The 24136-nt window shown below is 40.7% G+C and overlaps 2 protein-coding genes across 7 annotated transcripts in view; one reads left to right on the forward strand and one right to left on the reverse strand.

Moving 5' to 3' along the window:
- Nucleotides 1–6518, forward strand: part of LOC113015665 (sodium channel protein type 2 subunit alpha-like) — a 35840-nt gene extending 29322 nt beyond the window's left edge. For all 3 annotated transcript variants that reach the window (XM_026157765.2, XM_026157764.2, XM_080297919.1), the window contains exons 22-24: nucleotides 792–896; nucleotides 988–1258; nucleotides 1362–6518. In XM_026157765.2, coding sequence (XP_026013550.2) covers nucleotides 792–896; nucleotides 988–1258; nucleotides 1362–2554 — 1569 coding nt within the window. In that variant the 3' untranslated portion in view covers nucleotides 2555–6518. The remainder of the gene's footprint in view (nucleotides 1–791; nucleotides 897–987; nucleotides 1259–1361) is intronic.
- An 8664-nt stretch (nucleotides 6519–15182) lies between these two features.
- LOC113016892 (uncharacterized) lies at nucleotides 15183–23959 on the reverse strand. 4 transcript variants are annotated; one of them, XM_026160056.2, is made up of 5 exons: nucleotides 23519–23959; nucleotides 19726–19899; nucleotides 18834–19090; nucleotides 18429–18725; nucleotides 15183–16500 (listed from the first exon to the last, which is right to left on the reverse strand). In XM_026160056.2, exons 2-5 carry the CDS (start codon nucleotides 19871–19873, stop codon nucleotides 15400–15402), a joined length of 1803 nt encoding a protein of 600 aa, XP_026015841.1. In that variant the 5' UTR covers nucleotides 19874–19899; nucleotides 23519–23959; the 3' UTR covers nucleotides 15183–15399. The 4 variants fall into 4 exon arrangements, with proteins under 4 accessions (XP_026015841.1, XP_026015839.1, XP_080154046.1 ...); XM_026160054.2 differs by having other exon boundaries at nucleotides 18414–18725; nucleotides 23519–23911; XM_080297920.1 differs by lacking the exon at nucleotides 23519–23959 and having other exon boundaries at nucleotides 19726–20068.
- Nucleotides 23960–24136: the final 177 nt, after the last annotated feature.

The raw sequence follows: 24136 nt of genomic DNA on the forward strand, positions 1-24136 counted from the left end.
GCTTCTTTTGAAATTGGAACACCAGTAGGAAGCAGTCCTGTGCCACACTGTGCAGAGAGCACACACAGCCTGGGTACAAAGCAGGGCAAATATAGCTAAGGTAGACCCAGGGCTGTGTTAAAGAAAGCAGTGAGCTACAAAATAATGGTCATCTAAAGCTGCTTCTGTATGCACGAGCAGTGTCGTAGCACATGCAGTGTGGAAATGTACCCTCCATTGAGCCATGCAGACTAACAAGTAGAATCGACAACACCCGAGAGATTTATGATGGAGAGGACGGGGAGGGGATGGGTCTACATTGACAGTTTCTGCATGATGGCCGGTCTGATTTGACTGACTGAGACATGTTATCGGCTGGTGTGGTACAGTGGCTCCAAAGCATCACACAGATGGTTGTTCCGTGCTGACACCAGCCACCCCCTGAGATATGTATGCAATCAGTGAGCAGCAATGAGAGTGGGATGTGTATAGTGTGTATGATGCCGAGAGGGAAATCTATATCTTTGATTAATAGAGTGTAGTAATTTTTTGGCTGAAATTTAAAGCCTTTAGGAAAGAGTAAAATGATGTACAAAATGTAACAGCAAATGGAATCGCAACAATAAACAAGGAAATATATAAATATAATATAATCATCAAACAAAACACAAATGAGCTAAATTTCCAAAATAATAACAACTAGAATGCTGATTTTAAAAAATCTGAAAATTAAAACCAGATTCATTTTGGGTTTTTGTTTTGTTTTGTTTTTTCAAAGTATGTGGTTATAACCAAGTTTTTGCTCTCTTTACTTGGGAGGTCAGGACATCTTCATGACTGAAGAACAGAAGAAATACTACAACGCCATGAAGAAGCTGGGGTCCAAGAAGCCGCAGAAACCTATACCTCGACCAACAGTGAGACTCGGACTCCTAGGTCTTTCTAATCAACTCCAAGCAGAGTGAAATGACTCATTTGTTTTCATTCCTTGTCTCTCTTTTTTTTCAGAATGCGTTTCAAGGCTGTGTCTTTGACTTCATCACAAAGCAGGCCTTTGACATCGTGATCATGATCCTCATCTGCCTTAACATGGTGACCATGATGGTAGAGACGGATGCCCAGACGAAAGAGATGGACCATATCCTGTACTGGATTAATCTGGTCTTTATTGTGCTCTTCACTGGGGAGTGTGTGCTCAAGATGATTTCACTGCGTCACTATTACTTCACCATTGGCTGGAATATTTTTGACTTTGTGGTGGTGATCCTTTCGATTGTAGGTAAGGAGATGTCCTAAAGTTCTTTTCATTTGATGGTGTTTAAAAAAATATAAAAATTATATCAACACAAAAAAATCCAATGGGGCTTCTTTTTCCTTTGCAGGCATGTTTTTATCTGAAGTTATCGAGAAGTACTTTGTGTCCCCGACACTGTTCCGAGTGATACGATTGGCCAGGATAGGCCGAATCCTCCGCCTTATCAAAGGTGCCAAGGGCATCCGGACGCTTCTCTTTGCCTTGATGATGTCACTCCCTGCCCTGTTCAACATTGGCCTCCTCCTCTTTCTTGTTATGTTTATCTATGCCATTTTTGGCATGTCCAACTTTGCTTATGTCAAGCGGGAGGCAGGAATCGATGACATGTTCAATTTCGAGACCTTTGGGAACAGTATGATCTGTTTGTTTCAGATTACCACCTCAGCTGGGTGGGATGGCCTGCTGGCACCCATACTTAACAAGAGGGACCCTGACTGTGAGAGCCAGCTGGAGCACCCAGGCAACTCCTACAAAGGCAATTGTGGCAATCCATCAGTAGGCATCTTCTTCTTTGTCAGCTACATCATCATCTGCTTTCTCATTGTGGTCAACATGTACATTGCTGTGATCCTGGAAAACTTTAGCGTGGCCACTGAGGAGAGTGCCGAGCCACTGAGCGAGGATGACTTTGAGATGTTCTATGAAGTGTGGGAACGCTTTGATCCTGATGCCACGCAGTTTGTGGCGTACAGCAAACTCTCTGACTTTGCAGATGCTCTAGATCCACCTCTACGCATACCCAAGCCTAACATGATTCAGCTCATCTCCATGGACCTGCCCATGGTGAGTGGTGAGCGCATCCACTGCCTCGATATTCTGTTTGCCTTCACTAAAAGAGTTTTGGGTGAAGGCGGTGAAATGGACATGTTGCGCGGACAGATGGAGGACCGCTTTATGGCCTCCAACCCCTCTAAGGTGTCTTACGAGCCCATCACCACCACGTTGCGCCGCAAACAGGAGGAAATGTCTGCTATAATCATCCAGAGAGCCTTCCGGCGCTACATGATCCGCCTGGCCATGAAGAAGGCCTCAGCCCTCTACAAGGAGCAGTTGAAAGAGGGCATGCATGACCCTGACAAGGATGTGATGGTCATCAGCAAGTTCAATGAGAACTCCACGTCAGAGAAAATGGACATGACCCCCTCCACAGCCTCCCCGCCATCATATAACAGTGTGACAAAGTCAGATAAGGACAAATACGAAAAAGAAAATAGGGAAAGAGAAAATAAAGCAAAAGACTTGAAAGACCGAAAGAAATAGACTTCTTAAAAAGGAACAACAACAAAAAAAGAATGCATCAGAGACATGAGGGAACTTTGTTTAAAGCTTATATATATAGGGGATATATAGATTCACATTTGTGTTGATTGTTCCAACATGAGGAGTCTGTGCCATGTAGGCATGGAATGGGAATGTGGTTATGTCAATATATGGGGAATACGAAAACAAACTGTCCAGCAGACACTGCCAGAGTTTGAGTGGGAAACAGAACAGCCTCTCTGCAAAACGCTTGTGATTCTCCTATTGGTTTTTGTTACTGACACACTTGAGTGTACTGTTAAGTTTTCTGTAGCTAGTGCTGCTGCTACTACTATAAATCCAGTGTCTTGAATTTAACAATCGCTGTATCACTTAACAATTGCTCCACATTCTTCTGTGAATTTTCCTTTCCAGTTTCCAGTTTCGTTTTTTAATGCGAAAGAATGTTTTCTACATTGTTTTGTTTCATTATCGTGAGAATGTGTCCACTGCTTTCACTGTTGTAAAATCACCAAGGGCAGACTAAGTCAATGCTGGAAAATACAACAACCACCTGAAACTCGTACAATGCAGGGTCAATGCCAGAATGCTCTTGGTTCATACGGTATACAAAGCTGAAATAACGAACACGCCACTAAAGTGCAATGAACAAACACATTGCATTTACTGATGTACCATCACTGATTGTTGAAATCTGTATTGTTCCTATTTCAGTAGAAATTACAAGTCTCCAAATACAGAGAAGCTGAATGTATGCAAGAAAAGGAATGAGACGCATTAAAGGAAACTTGTTCCTTGGGAAATACTCTTGATTGCTCTTTTATAGAGAGTTTGATGACAAAATTGCTACCACTCCCATTTCCATCTGTTTAGTATAAAGCTAGAGCCAAGGGATTGTTAGCTGAACTGAGCATGAAGGCCAGACTCGGGCTAAAAGTGTCAAACATCTAGATTTTTTGTTTGAGAATGTATGTATATATAAAATTGAGGTAATTTTAGCATACTAATAAAATAGCAGCAGAAGCCTTACACAAATTCATGTATGGAATTGATAAAGTCTTTGTTAGTAAATTTAACTATAGTCCCATCAAGCCAGAGCACAGTCACTGCAAAAAGGTTCCAGATGATGATGTATACACCATCAGTTATTCTCACTCATGAAGCTATAACTGCTAACTGCTGTGGTTTAAACAAGTGTGCCTGTCTAGTTTGTGCTGGGTACAACTGTATTGGAGGTGGTGTGCATTAGTCTTGGATTGGCACTGAAATAATAATTGACACTGGTTGGGAGCACGGAAAACGATTTGTTTTATTTGGTCGTATGTTATTTTAATTCAAAGTTAACATTGTTTTAGGTGTCTTTGGTCCAAGACTAGGGTTTAATGGGCAGTCCAGTTCCTTGTTTACCACTGGAGGTCAAGGAAACATATTGACACAATTATGAATGGTTTCACAGCTGCCAATCCCAAGCCTAATCAAATATGACAATTTAGCACATAAGGCTAATTAGCTTTTTTTTTTACCCCCTGTTTTTTCACGATGAATACTTTAATATAGTTTTTATAATGGTTCATGTTGGATAATGTTAAAGGCTTCTGGAATAATGTCAGAGTCAGGTTAGGATTAAAATATTCTAAATGACAACAGTTGGAACCCTCATGTTCACGATGGGTGTCATCTTAGTTTTATGCAAACCTCTTCATATAAAGTGTTACTGGACATTGTTGACCTCCCTGATTACTGTCTTCATGCTAAGTTAAGCACAGTTCATTAGTTTTTGTTTTTACCTCTCCATAATATTACTTTATTAGTAAATGATAAAGTTAAGTCCTGGTTTTATCCCTTTTCCTCTACACATTCTCTACACCTGTTAGTTCCTATCCCAACCCCATATGTCGTTTCACTAGCTGGGCCCACGTCCTCATTTTAGGTTTGGCAGCGTTTTTAGTAGATAAAGGCGAATGGCTTAATTAAGAATTGAGCTGCGGTTTGGGGAAGGCCTCGATGGGGACTGGCGGCAACTCCCAGGCCTGGCAGATCCCCATGTGAAGAAGTGAAAGACTTGGAAAAAAGGGTGAGGCACAAAAACAAGAAGGAACAGCTTGTAGAATAAGACCCGAAAGGAGCGTGTTTGGAGGGGTGGTCCCACTCTTGAAATTCAGATAATTTATCTCCAAAATGCTAATGTAAAAACTTGGGTTTGAATCTGCCCTGGGTCATTTGCTCTGCCTCTTCCTCTGCTCTCTTATCGTCTGCACTGTCCTTCCATAATAAAGACTACAAATCCCCCTAACAAACTTCCATGGTTTAAATAAGCTAATTAGCTTCAAGCGTCACATTTGGCTAATGTACAGATATAAGAGTGGTAATAATCTTCTCACTGGCTCTGGCAGTGAAGCAAATAAGCACATTTTCGCAAAACGCGTCTCTGAGAATAACACTCAAACCTGCTCGTCTCACAGCGCAGTGTCTTTCACATACGTTTGTCGTCCTCCCTTTATCCTCCACCCCACTTCCTCCCAGAACTCCTTACGTAATGAAATATTCTAAAAAGATCTTTCTAACTGCTGTCAAGCTAGAACATTACAATATATCACATTAAAGGTTGGTTATAATATCACAGATGTTTGTATGCCATTCATGTTTAAATTGAGCGTGTGATTTAATGTAGTGGTTTGGTTTGTAAATATTATAGATATTTGGGCTCACAGTATGCATCACACATTTGATGTATAAGATGAAGCACTTTTTATCCCCACTGCTATGTAATACCATGTGTGACGGTCACATTTGTGTGTGCGAGACAAAGGGCGAGTGTGTCTGTATATTTGTATATGTTTATCTATGTAAGAATGGGACTGCGTGAATGTAGGCATCTATCTCTTTATGTGAGCGAGTGTGTCTGTGTGCATTAGGGTCTGCAGGTTGCTTATATGCTATTGATTATAAATAACATTTTCACTGTAGATATGAGTGCATTTTTCCAGTCTTTGACGTTGATTCACATTTTTCTAGAAGAGTTTTTTTTTTTCATTCTGCACTGTAACCTTTGACAATATAAAAGATGGACGTAACTACTGTGACATCAACTCAACAGTTTCCAAAGTTGCGATTTGAAGCTTTGAGATGAACGTTTCCATTGTTGCAGCCTTGGTTGCAAGAAATTGGATGTGATGACAAACGGGTGGGTCTGACTATGACACTGCTTGCTCATTGGCTACTGACTGGTAATTGACAATTCAACTGATGAGGTTTTTTGAAACATGGTATGAGCAAGTTTTACAAATTAATTCATTTTTATTTACCCAAATCGAGCGACTAAGATAATGAACTCAGCAACAAAGTGTTTACAGAGCTCAAGAAAGAGCCCTTCACGGGACAGGAAGTGTTTTTTGCAACCGCAGCTCTCGTCATCTGGTGGCCTTCAGATAGAATACAGGTTTTTAGGCACTTCCACATTGGCTTCATTTTTTCTGACCAGGAAGCTATGTCCATCTTTTTTATTGTCTATGACTGTAACACATGATGAAACACATGTATGGTCCCCATATCTGTAGATACAAACCATGAAGCAATCAGTAGCCATCTTTCATTGCGCTTGTAGTGTTTTAGTGAACTGCATGCCAGAAGTGACTACTGTCCGCTCATATGGTAATATAATTTCAAAGCCAAAAGAATAAAGGACATATTTTTTGTAAATGCTTGTTTATTTTCTCCACTTCCTTCCTTGTCTTTTCTTTCAGGGTCTAAAAGTTTGCTCATATGTGTGTGCCATCAGCTCTTTGATCTGTGATCTGAACCTGAAGTATGATTGCATTACAGGTTTAACAGGATCTTTCATGTGATTCAAGTACATGTTACACCTGACTGTATCGATTTGCAAAATGTGACAAGTGACTTTTTTTTTTGTTATAACCAAAGATGTGGCAACTAAAAAGTAAACACCTAGATTTTCAAAATAAAACCTGTTTTGGGAAGCATATTTTGCATGCACAACACATTTGGAGGCTAGAATGAAGATGGAAAGAGTTAAGTGGCTCAGCATATTCAATAGGCTTAAATAGAGACGTTGCTGCTGAGGTGACTATCTGTTTTCAGCTTAAGTAATCTGTGTTGAATGTAGACAACTGGGACTCTTGAAAATATTCTCATAGCAGTTCACATTTTAAAGTCTTAGAAAGCACTTATTAAATACAGTATTGTGCAATGGTAGTTTGCCACCACTCATTTCTTTATATTTGGTTAGTAAAACAGCAATTTTTGGAAATAAGTAAGCAAGTTATAATGAGCTTGAAGGGTTATTTAGTTTGACAACCTTTATTCATCAGCACAGGTTGAATTCTCTTAGGCTTCTCTGGGCTCTGGTTCACTTAAGACACGTCTTTCAGATACTATTAGATACTCATGTGTAGTCGATAGTTTGTTTGTTTTTTTTAGGCCTGCCACTTTTTCTTTTGTCCTCCACTTGTCCATTTTCCCCAGTTTTTATCAGCATCACACACCTTCTGATTTATGCCAAATGTTTTGCCAAATAGCTCTTTGAGAATCACCTTGTTGGTGAAAAAAAACTATTTTATGTGTGCAAAACTGTGATATCTCTGGCATTTCTTTTGTAGATTCAACTAAAGAAAGTGGAACAAATTACATGTTTTTCATGACAGGCTGCTATTAAATTTAACAAAGTGCCTAAAATTGGTTTGTCAGTTATACGTAGACAGAATACTGGTTCACACTTTGAACCTATTATTCATAGGTCAGTGTTAAGTGACATAGCAACGAAAAGGGCTTGCTCTAAAGATGGGCAGATACAAGGACTGCACTGAAAATGAGTGAAAAAGCAGCAAATACCCAAAGAAAAACTTTGAGAGATGTTCAGAAAGCCTGGGTTACTGCTAGTTTATAAAAATTATGAAGTTCAATTCAATTCAATTCAATTCAATTTTATTTATATAGCGCCAAATCACAACAAAAGTCGCCTCAAGGCGCTTCATAGATACAGAGAAAAACCCAACAATCATATGACCCCCTATGAGCAAGCACTTTGGCGACAGTGGGAAGGAAAAACTCCCTTTTAACAGGAAGAAACCTCCGGCAGAACCAGGCTCAGGGAGGGGCGGCCATCTGCTGCGACCGGTTGGGGTGAGAGAAGGAAGACAGGATAAAGACATGCTGTGGAAGAGAGACAGAGGTTAATAACAGATATGATTCAATGCAGAGAGGTCTATTAATACATAGTGAGTGAGAAAGGTGACTGGAAAGGAAAAACTCAATGCATCATGGGAATCCCCCGGCAGCCTACATCTATTGCAGCATAACAAAGGGAGGATTCAGGGTCACCTGGTCCAGCCCTAACTATATGCTTTAGAAAAAAGGAAAGTTTTAAGCCTAATCTTAAAAGTAGAGATAGTGTCTGTCTCCCGAATCCAAACTGGAAGCTGGTTCCACAGAAGAGGGGCCTGAAAACTGAAGGCTCTCCCTCCCATTCTACTTTTAAATACTCTAGGAACAACAAGTAGGCCTGCAGAGCGAGAGCGGAGCGCTCTAATAGGGTGATATGGTACTACAAGGTCATTAAGATAAGATGGGGCCTGATTATTTAAGACCTTGTATGTGAGGAGCAGGATTTTGAATTCAATTCTGGATTTAACAGGAAGCCAATGAAGGGAAGCCAAAACAGGAGAAATATGCTCTCTCTTTCTAGTCCCTGTCAGGACTCTTGCTGCAGCATTTTGGATTAGCTGAAGGCTTTTCAGTGAGTTTTTTGGACATCCTGATAATAATGAATTACAGTAGTCCAGCCTGGAAGTAATAAATGCATGAACTAGTTTTTCAGCGTCACTCTGAGACAGGATATTTCTAATTTTAGAGATGTTGCGCAAATGGAAGAAAGCAGTCTTACATATTTGTTTAATATGTGCGTTGAAGGACATGTCCTGGTCAAAAATGACTCCAAGGTTCCTCACCGCGTTACTGGAGGCCAAGGTAATGCCATCCAGAGTAAGAATCTGATTAGATACCATATTTCTAAGATTTTCAGGGCCGAGTACAATAACCTCAGTTTTATCTGAATTAAGAAGCAGAAAGTTAGCGGCCATCCAGGTCTTTATGTCTTTAAGACATTCCTGCAGTTTAACTAATTGGTGTGTGTTATCTGGCTTCATGGACAGATAGAGCTGGGTGTCATCTGCATAGCAGTGAAAATGTATGCTATGTCTTCTAATGATACTGCCTAAGGGAAGCATGTATAATGTAAACAGAATTGGTCCTAGCACTGAACCCTGTGGAACTCCATAATTAACCTCAGTGTGTGAAGAGGACTCTCCATTTACATGCACAAACTGGAGTCTATTAGATAGATATGATACAAACCACTGCAGCGCAGTACTTGTAATACCTACAGCATGTTCTAATCGCTCTAATAGGATATTATGATCAACAGTATCGAACGCTGCACTGAGGTCTAGCAGGACAAGCACAGAGATGAGTCCACTGTCAGAGGCCATAAGAAGATCATTTGTAACCTTCACTAAAGCTGTTTCTGTGCTGTGATGAGCTCTGAAACCTGACTGAAACTCTTCAAATAAACCATTCCTCTGCAGATGATCTGTTAGCTGTTTGACAACTACTCTTTCAAGGATTTTTGATATGAAAGGAAGGTTGGAGATTGGCCTATAATTAGCTAAGACTGCTGGGTCTAGAGATGGCTTTTTGAGTAAAGGTTTAACTACAGCCAGCTTGAAGGCCTGTGGTACATAGCCGATTATTAGAGATAGGTTGATCATATTTAAGATCGAAGAATTAATTAATGGCAGGACTTCTTTGAGCAGTTTTGTAGGAATGGGGTCTAAAAGACACGTTGATGGTTTGGAGGAAGTAATTATTGAAGTTAACTCAGAAAGATCAATTGGAGAAAAAGAGTCTAACTTAATATCAATGGTACTAAGAGTAGCTGTAGATAATATTACATCTGTGGGATGATTATTGGTAATTTTTTCTCTAATGATAAAAATTTTATTTGTGAAGAAGTTCATGAAGTCATTACTAGTTAACGTTAAAGGGATGGTTGGCTCAAAAGAGCTCTGACTTTTTGTCAGCCTGGCTACAGTGCTGAAGAGAAACCTAGGGTTGTTCTTATTTTCTTCAATCAGTGATGAATAGTAAGATGTTCTGGCTTTGCGGAGGGCTTTCTTATAAAGCAGCAAACTATTTCTCCAGGCTAAATGATGATCCTCTAGATTTGTGACACGCCATTTCCTCTCCAGATTACGAGTCATCTGCTTTAGGGTACGTGTTTCAGAATTATACCACGGAGTCAGGTACTTCTGATTTGAGGCCTTAGTTTTCACAGGAGCTACAGTATCCAGAGTCGTACGTAGTGAGGAGGTGAAATTATTAACAAGATAATCGACCTCTGTTGGGGTAGCGTTCAGATAGCTGCTTTGCTCTGTGTTGGTACAGGGCATTGGAGATGATAACAGTGGGTGAATTATATTCTTAAACTTAGTTACAGTGCTTTCAGAAAGACATCTACTTTGATAAAGTCTACTCTTCACCGCTGTGTAATCAATTATTGTAAAAGTAAATGTTATCAGGAAATGATCAGACAGGAGAGGGTTTTCAGGAAACACTGTTAAATGTTCAGGTTCGATGCCATATGTTAAAACAAGATCTAGAGTGTGATTAAAGTGGTGGGTGGGTTCTTTTACATTTTGAGAGAAACCAATTGAGTCTAATAACAGATTAAATGCCATGTTGAGGCTGTCATTTTTAGCATCTACATGGATGTTAAAATCACCCACAATAATTATTTTATCTGAGCTCAGAACTAAATCAGATAAAAAGTCTGAGAAATCAGACAGAAACTCTGTGTAAGGCCCAGGTGGACGATAGATGATAACAAGTAAGACTGGTTTCTGAGTTTCACAGCTGGGGTGGACAATGTTAAGCATCAGGCTTTCAAATGAATTAAAAGTCTGTCTTGGTCTTTCATTAATTAATAGGCTGGTGTGAAAAATTGCTGCCACACCGCCCCCTCGGCCTGTGCTTCGAGATTTCTGGTAGTTAGAATGGCTCGGGGGTGTTGATTCATTTAAACTAACATAATCATCCTGCTGCAACCAGGTTTCTGTAAGGCAGAGTAAATCAATTTGTTGATCAATTATTAAGTCATGTACTAACAGAGACTTGGAGGAGAGAGACCTAATATTTAATAATCCACATTTCACTGTTTTACTCTTTGGTTCAGATGTGGATACTGTATTGTTCTTTCTTTGTGATTGTTTATGTTTAAGTTGTTTGTTGCTGGTTTTTAGTTTGTTTTTTGTCTTTTTGGAAGCTGACACAGTCTCTATGGAGATGGGTTTTTGGGGGGGTAGCAGGAGGAGAGAAGCTGCAGAGAAGCGTGTAAGACTGCAACTCTGCTTCCTGGTCCCAACTCTGGATAGTCATATTTTGGGGGGTTTAATAAATTTGTCCATATTTCTAGAAATGAGAGCTGCTCCATCCAAAGTGGGATGGATGCCGTCTCTCCTAACAAGACCAGGTTTCCTCCAGAAGGTTTGCCAATTATCTATGAAGCCCACATCGTTTCTGGGACACCACTCAGACAGCCAGCAATTTAAGGAGAACATGCGGCTAAACATGTCACTCCTGGTCTGATTGGGGAGGGGACCAGAGAAAACTACAGAGTCCGACATTGTTTTGGCAAAGTTGCACACCGATTCAATATTGATTTTAGTGACCTCCGATTGGCGTAACCGGGTGTCATTACTGCCGACGTGAATTATGATTTTACTGAATTTACGTTGATCGTATCATTCACTTCTTCTTTAATATCAATAGGCTTCCTTCATCGATGTGTTCTATTCACCTCTTACATACATTTTTTTGGTAGTTACTTTAAACCTTTAGCTAAAAATAACAAATAAATTAATTAGGGTAAAGCTTTTATTTTCTAGTTTTTATGCAGTCTAAATCCCCAAAGCTGTAGCTTTGATTCAGACTTAATCAAGATCCAACGCTTGAAATCTCTGGTGTATGAATAGCCTCTCTTTTGTTGTGAATTGCTTGCATAGTGATTCCCAACCACACAACAGTGTCTTCCCCACATTATGCAGAATCAAGTACTACTGAATACAAGATCCACACAGACGTGTATAAGAAGGAAAATCTTGTGCTGGGACCCACAGGAAGAAGAGGTGAAGAGCTGAGACAACCCCCACCCAGCAACCCCTCCAGTGCTTTGCTGCTCTGTGCTTCTCCCTGCCTGTTGCCTAGCAACCTAACATCACAGCTCCCTTGCCTGTGATTGATCAGCAGTCTCTGGGCTTGCTTACCCACAATACCTTGCTGGCAAATAGACAAGCAGTCACCCCCTCCTTCAACCCTCAGCACACGTTAAATTATATTAGAAATGGGAGAAGTCACATGGTGGCCTTGTTCCAGCTCAGATCCAGTGTATTGTTCTCATCATTGTCGGAGGATCACGAAGGACTGCCAAATGTTTGTTTAGCCTCAACTTAACACAGCACCTGCTGCAGGTGTTGTGTGTGCAGCAAGCCATGAAAATATTTCTATACATGAATAGGCTGGCCAATAATGCAGAACTTCCTCTTTCTCCAGTCTGAGCTCAGCCTCACCCATTGAAGGTGTCAGTGTGTTGCTAGCTCACCACTGCTCTCTAGAGGTCCACTGGAAGAACTGGTGGGGTGTATTAAAGAAAACGAATTGCATGCATGATGACACAGCACTTAGTCAGACTGTTGTCTAAATGGAAAAGCACAGATGTGTGCTGACATCTAAATGTCCAGATTAACTTTACAGATCTTTTTTTCAGCTATCACTGCAGAAGAAATTAGTTCACCTCGTGTTTTTCACGTTGACAAGGAACAAAGGTTCTTGGCTAAACCAATGTCACAGTTTATACTGAGGAAGAAAAGAACACACTGATGACGTAAAAAAAAAGTATTCTAACACCCATGATCATGTCCAGATATATCAGCAGCATGCAAGTGAAATAAATAGATGCCACCTGCTGGCAGCATTATATAATTACACAATTTAAATTTGATTTTATGAACTTTTTGAGTGTACAAAAGACAGAGCACAATTAATAAAGAACTCTTAAACTACAGTGGGTGTTAAAATTGATTTTATTCACACTTTCATGAAAATGTGCATTGTGTAAAAAGGAAGATACAGAACACGTGGCCCCCAGTTTTTGACAGTATTGATTATTCTCACTGGAAAAAAGCAGAAGTAGTTTCATCACTGATGTTCACAATTATCACTGTAAACTAATAAGTAATGCACAGACAGACCATTCTCTAATCTAAATATATGCTCTTTTAAGAGCTTAACTTAATGGTGAACATTTTGTGATAGTTTTAGGGGTGAGACATGTACAGTATATTAGCAGTGTATAGCAGTGCTTTGAACAAAATACTAAGATCAGCATGGTAACATGTCAGCACTGCTAACATGCTGATGTTTAGCAGTTAGGCTATGTAATGTTTGTTATCTTCATTTGGTTTCTTAGCATGCTAACATTTGCAAAATAGCACAAAATACAAATCAGAGTTGGTGGTAATGAAGATATCGGACCATGTTACATGTCTTCTGATAAGCTGTTTGCTCATTTTCTCTCTGTTGGCATGTCTTTGACTATTTTGTACAGTCAAAACAAATGCCTGCTGTAGCTGTTTGAGTTGTGAGGGTTGACTGTTATAGTAATCTTGAGATCTCTAACGAAAACCACAAAAAAGCTTTGTAAAGTTAAGCTGAACTACAGAATGAATAAATAATTCAAGGTTCAATATTAAAAAAAATTCGTCCTAACTGTGGCAGGGGACCTTCCTGCAATGTAACACACGCCTATAGTTTTGCTTTTTAGGATCTTAGCTCTTAAAATTATGGGCGGACTTACCATAGGCTCCATTGCCTTGTACAGACAAGGCAATGGAGCCTATGGCAAGTCCGCCCATAATTTTAAGAGCATCCACACTCAAGGACAGCTGTACCACCTTAAATATGCCCAGGCACAGCACAGAGCGATCATACTGGCAATCAGGGTAGGAATGGCCTTGTGTTAGTATGCACTACTAGTGGTTGTGTGCATATGCACCTGTAGTCTTGGTAATTTAGAGAACAAAGCTTTCTAATAGATGTTTAAAGCTGCAAAAGCCTGACCAAACAGTAGCTGAAAGTGAACGGTCACGAGATGTAAAACAGTTTCCTGGTCCAAAGTCACATGTGCTTGTGCCTGTGACCATACCCAGCCCTTTGGCAAGCTGCAAACACTCCTACAAGTTGTTCTAGGTATGCTAACATGGGAAGATTAACTTTCATGTCTCTCACTTGACAGATGATAAACTTCTTCGGTAAGCCGATCACATGCGATACAGACAGAATTGAACAATCATTACCATCAACAATAAGATGGTGGCACAACACAAAAAAACCCCAAAACAAAACAAGCACCTCCAAATCTAATTTTGACTTGTCATAGATGCCAGTCACAACCAGAATGACCAACATGCGGTAATGACCAAAGACTGTACAACAAGCCATAAACTGTATGCTATATAGTTACAGGTACAGAAACACTGATTGATTGATTGACTGAGTGATAAAGATGAACTTTTTCCTAAATTTTTATACTCTTTAGTCCAAGTTGACGTTCCTAGAACAGTTTAGAGACAACGTGAACTTAAATTTTACAGTGCTGTGAAAAAAAGAGTATTTGCTCTCTTCCTGATTTCTTTAGTTGCCGCTGGGGTTTTTGTTCTTTGCATTTTTGTCACACTTGCATGTTTCAGTTCATCAAACAAATTTTAATATTAGACAGAGAAAAGCTGAGTAAATTAAATTTCAATTATTTAAATGATGATTTCATTTATTAGGATTAAAAAAAGCTATTCAAGCTTACTTGGTACCATGTGAAAAAATAATTGCGTCCTAAACCTAAAAACTGGTTGTGCCGCCCTCTGCAGCAAGAACTGCACTCACACATTTGCACTAACTGGCAATGAGTCTTTCACATTGCTGTGGAGGAATTCAAACTTGCTTTTCTTTGCAGAATTGTTTGAATTCAGCAACAGTGAATGGTTTTTTGAGCATTTAAGCTCATGCCAAAGCACCTCAATCACTCCTCAGCACCTCGGCGACTCCAAAAACATCATTTGGGGATTTTTATTTAGCCATTCAGAGTTTTTACTGATGTGTTTTGGATCTTTGTCCTGCAGTATAACCCGAGTGAGCCTCAGGCCACAAACGGATGGCCAGATATTTAGGATTTTTGGAGTCGTCAAGGTCCTGAAGCAGCAAGAAGGCCCAAACCATCACTCTACCAGTACCATGTTTGTCAGTTAGTATGATGTTCTTTCTATAACATGCTGTGTTATTTTTATGTAATAGGACTCAAACCTCCAACAATTTCAACTTTGGTCTTGTCAGCCCACAGAGTATTTCACCAAAAATCACCAATCATGTGGTTCACCAAGATGTTTATTGGCAAATTCCAATGTCTCTTTGGTTAGCGATGATTTTCTCTTTGGAACTATCTCACAGATGCTATCTTTGCAATACTGTCTTTCTTATTGTTGACAATAGAGACCTGGATACCTTTTTTCCCTTAATAACTGAAATCATAATTTCTAAACTTTATTGTTTATTTAATGATGTCTGAAAAATGTAAAGAAGACAAATGTTCACAGCACTGTACCATCTATCTGTCTTTTTCTGTGTCAAATACGTGACTCATTCTGTCTTTGAAAGTGCGTTTATCATGAATAAAGCAAACTTCAATTCTTGACCGCATATTTCCACATGTTAACTGATCTCTCTTTTCAGACACTCTTTGATGATGTCATTTGACCATGTGTCTGCGGTCCTGTTTCCTCCTGTGCAGGCTCTGCTCTCTCCTCCCCTGTCTGCTCCTCAGACTCAGCAGGATGCTCAGCCTGAGTGTCATGACAGTCTGGATTGTTCCGGAGGTCTGTTGAATGAGGTTGTTCATCAAGTACACCAGCAGGGGCAGTGTTAGCATCACGCGTCTCTACATGTGAGCAAGTTTGGAGTGGCAGGGACTCCGAGAAATGGCGAGGAGTGCTGTGCTGCTCTGTTTGGCAGTGGAGTTCTGTGTTTAGTTCTAATGCAGACTCTACTGTGGGGAGCGTGGGTGTGCTGCTGACATTTTCACTGTGGAAAGCAGGCGTGTCGCTCACAGAGCTGTTTCTTTGATAGTGCTGCATGGGTGGAGTGGTGTGGAAGAGGTTACTGAGGTTCATGAGTGTGCTGTTAGAGTAACTCATCACAGAAGGAAGTGGAACAGAGTAGGGTGCAGGATTTGTTCCATGTAGTGAACAATCCCACTCTTCCTCCTCATCGTCTTCATCTCCTTCTTCTTCTTCCTCCTCCTCCTCCTCTTCTTCCTCATCATCTTCCTCATCCTCATCCTCCTCATCTTCTTCTCCCTCCTCAGGGTCAATTGTTTCCAAGCTGTGTGTGCTGCAGTCCGACAGCCCACTGCAAACACTGCTGCCATCTTCATCATAAGCTTCATCTTCTTCTTCCTCGTCGTCATCTTCTTCCTCTTCTCCCTCCTCCGCCTCTTCTTCCTCTTCTTCCTCATCCAGATGTGACTCAGTGTCACCTGTGTTCTGAAGCTGCATGATGTGAATGTGCTGTGTGCTGCTCATCAGTGGAAACTGCAGGTTTGGCTGCTGCTGCTGCTGCTGGACCAAGGTGGAGTCTCCGTGGTAACTGTTGCCATTGGTTACAAGCTGCTCTGGCTGCTGATAGTGCTCCTCGCGGCTCTTCTCCAGCTCCAGCTTCATGATAGTGTGCAGGAAGTGGGTGCGCACCCGGACCGGGTTGAACTCCAGGCGTCCCGTGGTGTTGCTGCAGCCTTCCTTGGTGCAACCACAAGGGAAGGACATGCGATCCACCTACAGACAGAGTGATACACAGTGCAGAACACAAGCAAATTAAAGTGAGCTGCCAATCAAAGCTGATCATGCATGAAGAGAAACAGCAGATTCTACTCAGAGTGTTATTAATATCATTAAACAAGAGCGTGCAGCCAAACTTTGTGAAGCCAGAACACCTTAATCACTCAAGATTTACTTTTATGTGTCTGAAAAAAAGACTATCATGCCTAAAGCTCCAGATCTTTTTGTATGAATTCAGTAATGCATAACACAAAATAACATTCCTGATGTTCTAAGAATCAGAAGGACGGGGCTTTAAAACGTCCATCTGAGCATGCACAGACTGTACATAAAAGATGGACATGTGACAGCTCTCTGCCACTGGTCCCAGTTTTGTAGCCTAAAGCATTTTGATCAGCATCATCTCAGTTTTTTATTATGTGATGTTACAAATGTGGGGTGGATGTGACAGTGAAACGGTGGACAATGCACACTCATACTTTAGCGATGCATAGAGTTAGCTGTTGCTAAAGCATAACTTTATTTTTCTTCAGGACACAAATAAAAACATCATGTAGAAAATAAATATCTAGTTCTATTCAGTAAGACTTGAAATCAGCAACTTGCAACCACAAACTCATCAGAAGAGTGTTCACTGAAAACATGAACCAAGGGAACAAGGGACTTCTTACACTTTGACTTCTACACGACTAGCTGAAAGTGATCTGAAAGAATGTGTCATCCAGGGGAGGACTTTGTTTTGAAGTTGTTTTGCTTTGCATGTTTGCTGTGTTTTACTGTGTTTCTATGTGGAGTGTTTTATTCTTATGGTTTTATTGCATGTTTTTATTGTATACGGTATATTAACTTGTCCCGGTGAGACTCTGCCCACTTCTAATCACTAATTGGATGCATCTGGGAGGGCACAGAGGTGAATAAGAGGGCCTGGCAGACCACAGAGAGGAGGCATGAGAGACAGAGCAGGAGAGATGGCGGAGTAGATGGTGGCAGGCGGCGTTGGTGCAGGTTGGTGTGGGTTGGTGTGCAGTACGTGGCGAGGGCATACAATGGCTAGTGCGTGAGAGGCAGAGGGAGCTGTGCTGCTGTTGGAATAGCTGGATGCCAGAGGATGCTATGGTGGGGAATTAGTTGGCAGCGAGACAGCGCCCTACCTCCCACGGCAAGACCACAGTGCTGGCGTGACACAGAAAAGCGGCGGGCAGAGTTAGGAGCTATGCCCATTTCCGGTGTAAGTCCCACGTGCTGCAGTAACCCGGCTCACTAGAAAGAACGGTGACTGTCGCTGCTCCTCTCTTCTAGTATTCTGGAGTGGAGAGACAGACGGGAACGGCTGGTGACGCCACCGGGCTTTTCCTTGCCCCGCTCCGATTTCCTGGATTTTAACGTTGTGGCTGACGACACTGGACTTTTAATGCTCATGTTTTATTAGTTTTTATTGTGTGTTCTCCCTGGCCACGGTTGTTTTAATTCATTTAAAAATTTTAACTGTTTTTGTAAAATAAATTATATTTTAGTGATACAGTTTTTATATAGTTCTATTCCCTTGGCTGCTCCACTGCTCCGTCCGTTTTTTGGAGGGTTTCCCTCCTTAGAATAACAACTGTTAATCCACCATTACAAATGCAGGTATAAATGGCAATGAAATGGCACCAGAGACCGTTTTTCAAATAATTCTTAAAAATAACTGCTTAAATAAGTAACTTGTGAAATTTGAAAATGGTTACAGACTTGTTCTAGAGTCTGTACCCTGCCTCTCACGGTTTTTGGGATAGACACCAGGACTCTAAACTGGAAAACTGATGGATGGGTGGAAACTTGTATGCCAACTTATGCAATGAAAATAGCCAAATTGAACATTTTACTGCACAGACAGACATTGACAACATTTTAGTATTATAGCTGGGCCTCACCACAGTTCCATTTACCTGGCACTTAATGCCGGCCAGGCTGCAAGCACAGGTCTCAGGATCACATATTCCCTGGCAGCGACACCCACACTCCTCCCGGGACATGCGCAGGGCACGCAATTCATGCTTCTCTTCCACATCAATGCGACGGACACCAGAGGCACGGAGAAGAGTACGGCGCCTTCTAGTAGTCAGAGGCTGGAGGAAAAAGTAATCGTCCACCTCTGTGTTGTCCACATCCAGGTCATCTTCAGAAATGTCATCGATTGTGAGTGTATCTGCTTCCAAAGATGACACAGTACCATTCTTGGTCAGCTGGAGGATAGGAAAACAAATAGAAACAAACAAATTAAGACTGAACCATGGATATCAGAAATTATAACCCCTGGGATAAATAAAGATTCATCGACTCCTTGTACTGACTTTGAGTTTGATGGCATTAAGTTTCTCCTCTTTCAGATGGTCCCTCAACATCTTCCGGTGGCTCCGTTTCTGTTCCATGGCAAACTCCCTGAGAGTGAATTGCCTCACCCCACTGTGATGTGGTGACATCCCCAGGGTGCTGCCTCCCTGTGTGGGTACACTGGTAAAACCCTGCCGCCGGTTGAAATAGTAGACTGTGACGCTTTCAAAGTGCACATTATGACCTCGTAGTCGCTTTGACTGCTGCTGGATGGAGGCTAAGATTAAAACCGAGAGGGTTGACAGTTACTAAATCAAAAAACAAACCAAAAAACTCCAAAAGATTTGTTGATAGAGGCGCTACTAAATGCTAGTTAAAGCATAACTTTTGCCAACAAGTTTCCATGACTAAAGCTTTAAACAGAGTTTAAATATCTTATTATGTGACTGTAGGCTTTAAACAAGGGCATATTAAAGTGTAATGTAACAGTATAACAAATACAGAAAAAGCCATACTGACCAGGCTATACACACTAATTGCCTTTATTCCCCTTTGTTTCTTTTTCTATTTTTGTAACATTAAGTAAGACAACCTTGATGTAGCAACAAAACTACTTATACTTTTGTGGTTATATGCTGGAGTGAACATAAGAAAAAGTGGTCCCAAACTTGATCGTTGCGGGACTCCACACCAGATGAAAGTATATGACTCCCAGTTTAAACATAAAATGGTAAAGAGGACACAAACCAGTTGAGATAAAACATTGTTTTCTTTACTCATAAATCAAATTGTCACCACATATATTAGGTTTAAAGTAGAGGATTAAAGGAGTCAGCAAATTGCAGATCACAACAGCAATTTCACTTTGTTAAATGAACACAAAACAGAAGTTATGTGGTAGTGATGTCTTACCATCCAGCAAGCTGGAGGGGACAGAATGGTTGAGGCTGTCACTGCTGTTACCACTGTCACTGCAGGATACCTCATCATCATCAGACCCTTGCACTGACAAATAAGGGGCGGGGTCATCATCAAGCTTCCTCTTCAGGATCCCACTCATCCTGTGGTTCCTCCAACTGGTTAGACCTGAGCAAAGCACATTTAAATTTATAGAAGACATCAATTTAATTTGTACTGGACATGGAAATTATTTGTATTTTCAAACACACAAGCAAACTTGTTTTCATGGAGTCCTTTCATTAAAAAACTGCAAACTATAACTTCTGTAAAACCTAAGTTGCTATTAGTATTTCGACAGGACTGGTGGACTGTTACAAAAAACCTGTGAATTTTCTCCAGTGAGTAACTAATAAATATATTGTCAAGTATGGAGGGTTTTTTATTTCTTTGAGAGCTCATTTGTGCTATAACTTTGAACGTTTCAGAATGTCATAATCTGTTTGTTCACAGTGCAGTTCTACATGTCAAATGTGACTCATTTATTGTGATGAAAAAACAATTTCTTCTCATATTTGCTTTTTAATATAATTTATTTATTTTCTTCTTGTAAAGCCAGGGCACAAAATTAGTCGACTTCATGTATCTTCATCATTGAACGATTATGACATCTAGACTGATCAAATTTACCTCGCTCTCTACCTACAGTTTTTTCAAATACAGTTACTATGAACAGTTGGCTAGTAACTGGTCATCGGCCTCATAACTGATGGGGACGACAAGGAGTACAGAGGACTGACTCAAGACTTTGTGGACTGGTGCCAGCTGAACTACCTCCAGATCAACGCCAGTAAAACCAAGGAGCTGGTGGTAGAATTCCGCAGGCACAAGCATTCTCCACTGCAACCACTGAGCATCCAGGGTATGGACATTGAGGCTGTGGACAGCTACAGGTACCTTGGTGTTCATCTGAACAACAGACTGGACTGGACTCATAACTCAGACGCCCTCTACAGGAAAGGGCAGAGCAGGCTGTACCTGCTGCGGAGACTCAGGTCGTTTGGGGTGGAGGGCCCACTCCTGAAGACCTTCTATGACTCTGTGGTGGCTTCTGCTATCTTTTATGGTGTGGTCTGCTGGGGCGGCAGCATCTCTGCTGGGGACAGGAAGAGACTGAACAGGGTGATCCGAAGGGCCAGCTCTGTTCTAGGATGCCCTCTGGACCCAGTGGAGGTGGTGAGTGACAGGAGAACGGCGGCTAAGCTGTCATCCCTGATGGACAACATCTCCCACCCCATGCAGCAGACTGTGACAGCACTGAGCAGCTCCTTCAGTGGCAGACTGCGGCACCCACGGTGTGGGACGGAGAGATTTCGCAGGTCTTTCCTCCCCACTGCTGTCAGACTCCACAACAAAGACTTTAACTGAACAAACACACACATCCACACATGTGCAATAACACTAAGTGCAATAATCCTTTCTGGCATTGTTGTATTTTTACTCAGTTGTATATAGCATTCGTATTCTATTTTTATCTTATTGTATATTTTTATTCTATTTTATTCTACTGTATATAGTATATTATTTTATTCTATTCTGTACAGCTGTGTACTGTATTTATTCTTATTGTATTCTAATTTTTGCGTCATAACTTTTGCACTGTCCACTTCCTGCTGTGACAAAACAAATTTCCCACGTGTGGGACTAATAAAGGTTATCTTATCTTATCTTATCTTATCTTATCTTATCTTATCTTATCTCTTTCTTATGTTTACTTTATTTATTTATAATTGCTTCTTTGTAAACAGACAAAATGTGTTTTCTGCCATCGGGATCCCCTGTGCAATATGTATGAAATACTAAGTATTCTGTGGAGTTTAAATTTTGTTACTTAAACTTGAAACTACAAAAATAAAATCCTCTCATAGAAAAACTTACATTTATTCAGCTTGTTTTTAAGGCAGTCAGCTTGGATGTTTCTTTTTAGTAATGTCAACTAATTAGAATTTACAGCTCACTGTAAAGAGATGATCTATGATCTATGTTACTAAATTTTACCATTTTGGATGGCTTGGATTAACTGAGCCACAACTGTCACGCATTTAGTGATGAAGGCTAATGGGACTAAAGGCAGCAGTGAGAGAGCATAATGATACTTCAGTATTTCAGTACAAGTGGATTATCGTTGCACCAAAAAATCTCAACAAAGCTTTGATGAGTTATGTTTACAAGCATGTTAGGTTTTCTTGACAAGCGGAGGTCATCATACAGAACAGGTCCATCACCATGTTCATAATAATGCTGGAAAATTGGAGCCACTTAGCCGATTTCTTTTTGTTTTGTTTTGTTTTGTTTTAACAAGTTGAATCCTTTCTTTCCAATGGCCATGTTCAAACCAGGTCAGGTAGCACCATTCATTCATGTTTGACTTATTTTGGACAAAAGAATACTTTCCTCAACAAACCAAGAAGACGAGAACTTCTTGTCCAATGAGATAGTAGGCAGCATGGTAGTGCATTAGTTATGTGTTGCATAAATAGTGCCTTGCTCTATTTGGCTGTAGGTGTGGGCATGCATTACATTATATACATTAAAAGTACTGCATGAATATGAGTTAAAAAGGTAAATGCACATTGAAGTATAAAACCAGAAAAGGGTGATATAAATCCCCGTCTTTTCCATTCATTGACAGTGACAGATGTCTTGGATCTGTGTTATCTTTGACACTATGAAATGGACACAGTACTGCTTAATTATAAAGAACATAATACAAAATGTTGTACTGAACATGTAAATAAACAAAGCAAGGAACAACGATTTTAGATTTCACCAATGTAAAACCTACATTTTAAACCTGCTAAGCTGGGCTCATTAAATTTTTTTTTTTTCAAGAAATCCAGTCTAGTTATTTGGCTGCCTTATGCAGAAACTGTCTCCCCACCACTGGGTGTTTTCCAGTGACCTTGCCAAATTCTGTGATACCTCAAAAATGGGGAGAATTTTTCACAGATGATGTGTTGAGCTCATTAAAATTTTAATGAACTGATATTTCTTTTCATACTGGTTGATTCTATAGGAAATTGAAAGTACACCAACTCTCGAGGGAGATAAGAGGTTATTTTACACACTATGAGTTCTCCCCCACATACTGGAAGCACAGCTAATCAGGAGAGGGGTGTCTTTTGACAGTTGATGGTTACATTTGAAATTCATAAAGATTGTTGAGCTGACTGCTTGGACTGATGCTGGATTCCATCATATACGACATAGCTTAATGCTAGGCCAAGCTTTCTCTTGCTGACAGGCATTGTCTCCCTTCCCTTACAACCTGCTGCTATTCAGTTTTTGTTTTCTGTGACTTCTCCTGTATTCCCTCATTCCCCACCATTCTCTTCCCTCTTGGTATCATAAAATGTTCCAATTTCCATCTCCAGGCTCCCACGTATGCTTCTGTCCTCTTACTTTCAGAAAGAACAATGAAATCAAAGATTTGTAATAGAAGACACCGTGACATGTTTCTGTATATTTGATACCACAGAAGGTTTTTCTTTCACCTTAACATCTGTCGTTGAGATCTGACAGAGTATACACACACACACACACATGCACACACATCTAAAAGCCTGCTCAAACATCTGCATGTAAGCGCATCCTCCCACTCTCCATACATGTCCACATCCCAGTCCCTGGCATGGGAATTCTTATTGACAATTGTAAATCAGCATTATCCTGTAATGTGAAAACTCACAGAGCCCGTGTTGTTTGATACTATAAAGGCTTTTTGTGAGTCTCTATGACTGTCACTGACCTGTTTCCTTAGCTTGCCTTTGGTTTCCAGGAAGTCCTATTTGACTCTCTCCTCTGCATCACACAGTATTCACCAGCAGCAGCCAAACATCCCCATGTGTCGTGATGATGCAGTGAGCGTTGCCATGATGCCAGCTCTCTCTCTTTCTTTTTTTAAAGCAGCTTCTGGCACTATTGTGCAGCACTGAGCACCTCTGTTTCTATCGCTATCTTATGCCTTCTTTCTTTCCGCATTCATTCTATATGCTCATACTCTGAGGTCCCTCACTGCCTGATTCTCTTCTGCTTCTGCTCACCCCTTTCCTCTCTCTCCCTCCCTTTCACCCTCTCTCTCTTTCTTTCTCTCTCCTCACAAATACTTGTTAGCTTGGTGCTGCTGCCGGCTTGAATCACTGGAGCTTGACTGAGGTGAAGCAAGCCCTATGAGATCACAGAGAGAAAGGAGGAGTAGTAGATGTGGTGGTGGGTGTGATGGAGTGGGGGTTGAACATGGAGGTTGTGCTATGTGAACTACCTCCTATTTCCATTCTTCAGCAGAATTTTTGAAGTAAAAGTATATGCATTAAATTTTGCTGCTACTGCACAAGGTGATATCAGGTTGGCTAACTACTATCTGAAA

This window comes from Astatotilapia calliptera, chromosome 23 (assembly GCF_964374335.1).
Source record: "Astatotilapia calliptera chromosome 23, fAstCal68.1, whole genome shotgun sequence".
In the NCBI taxonomy this organism is placed as follows: Eukaryota; Metazoa; Chordata; class Actinopteri; order Cichliformes; family Cichlidae; genus Astatotilapia; species Astatotilapia calliptera.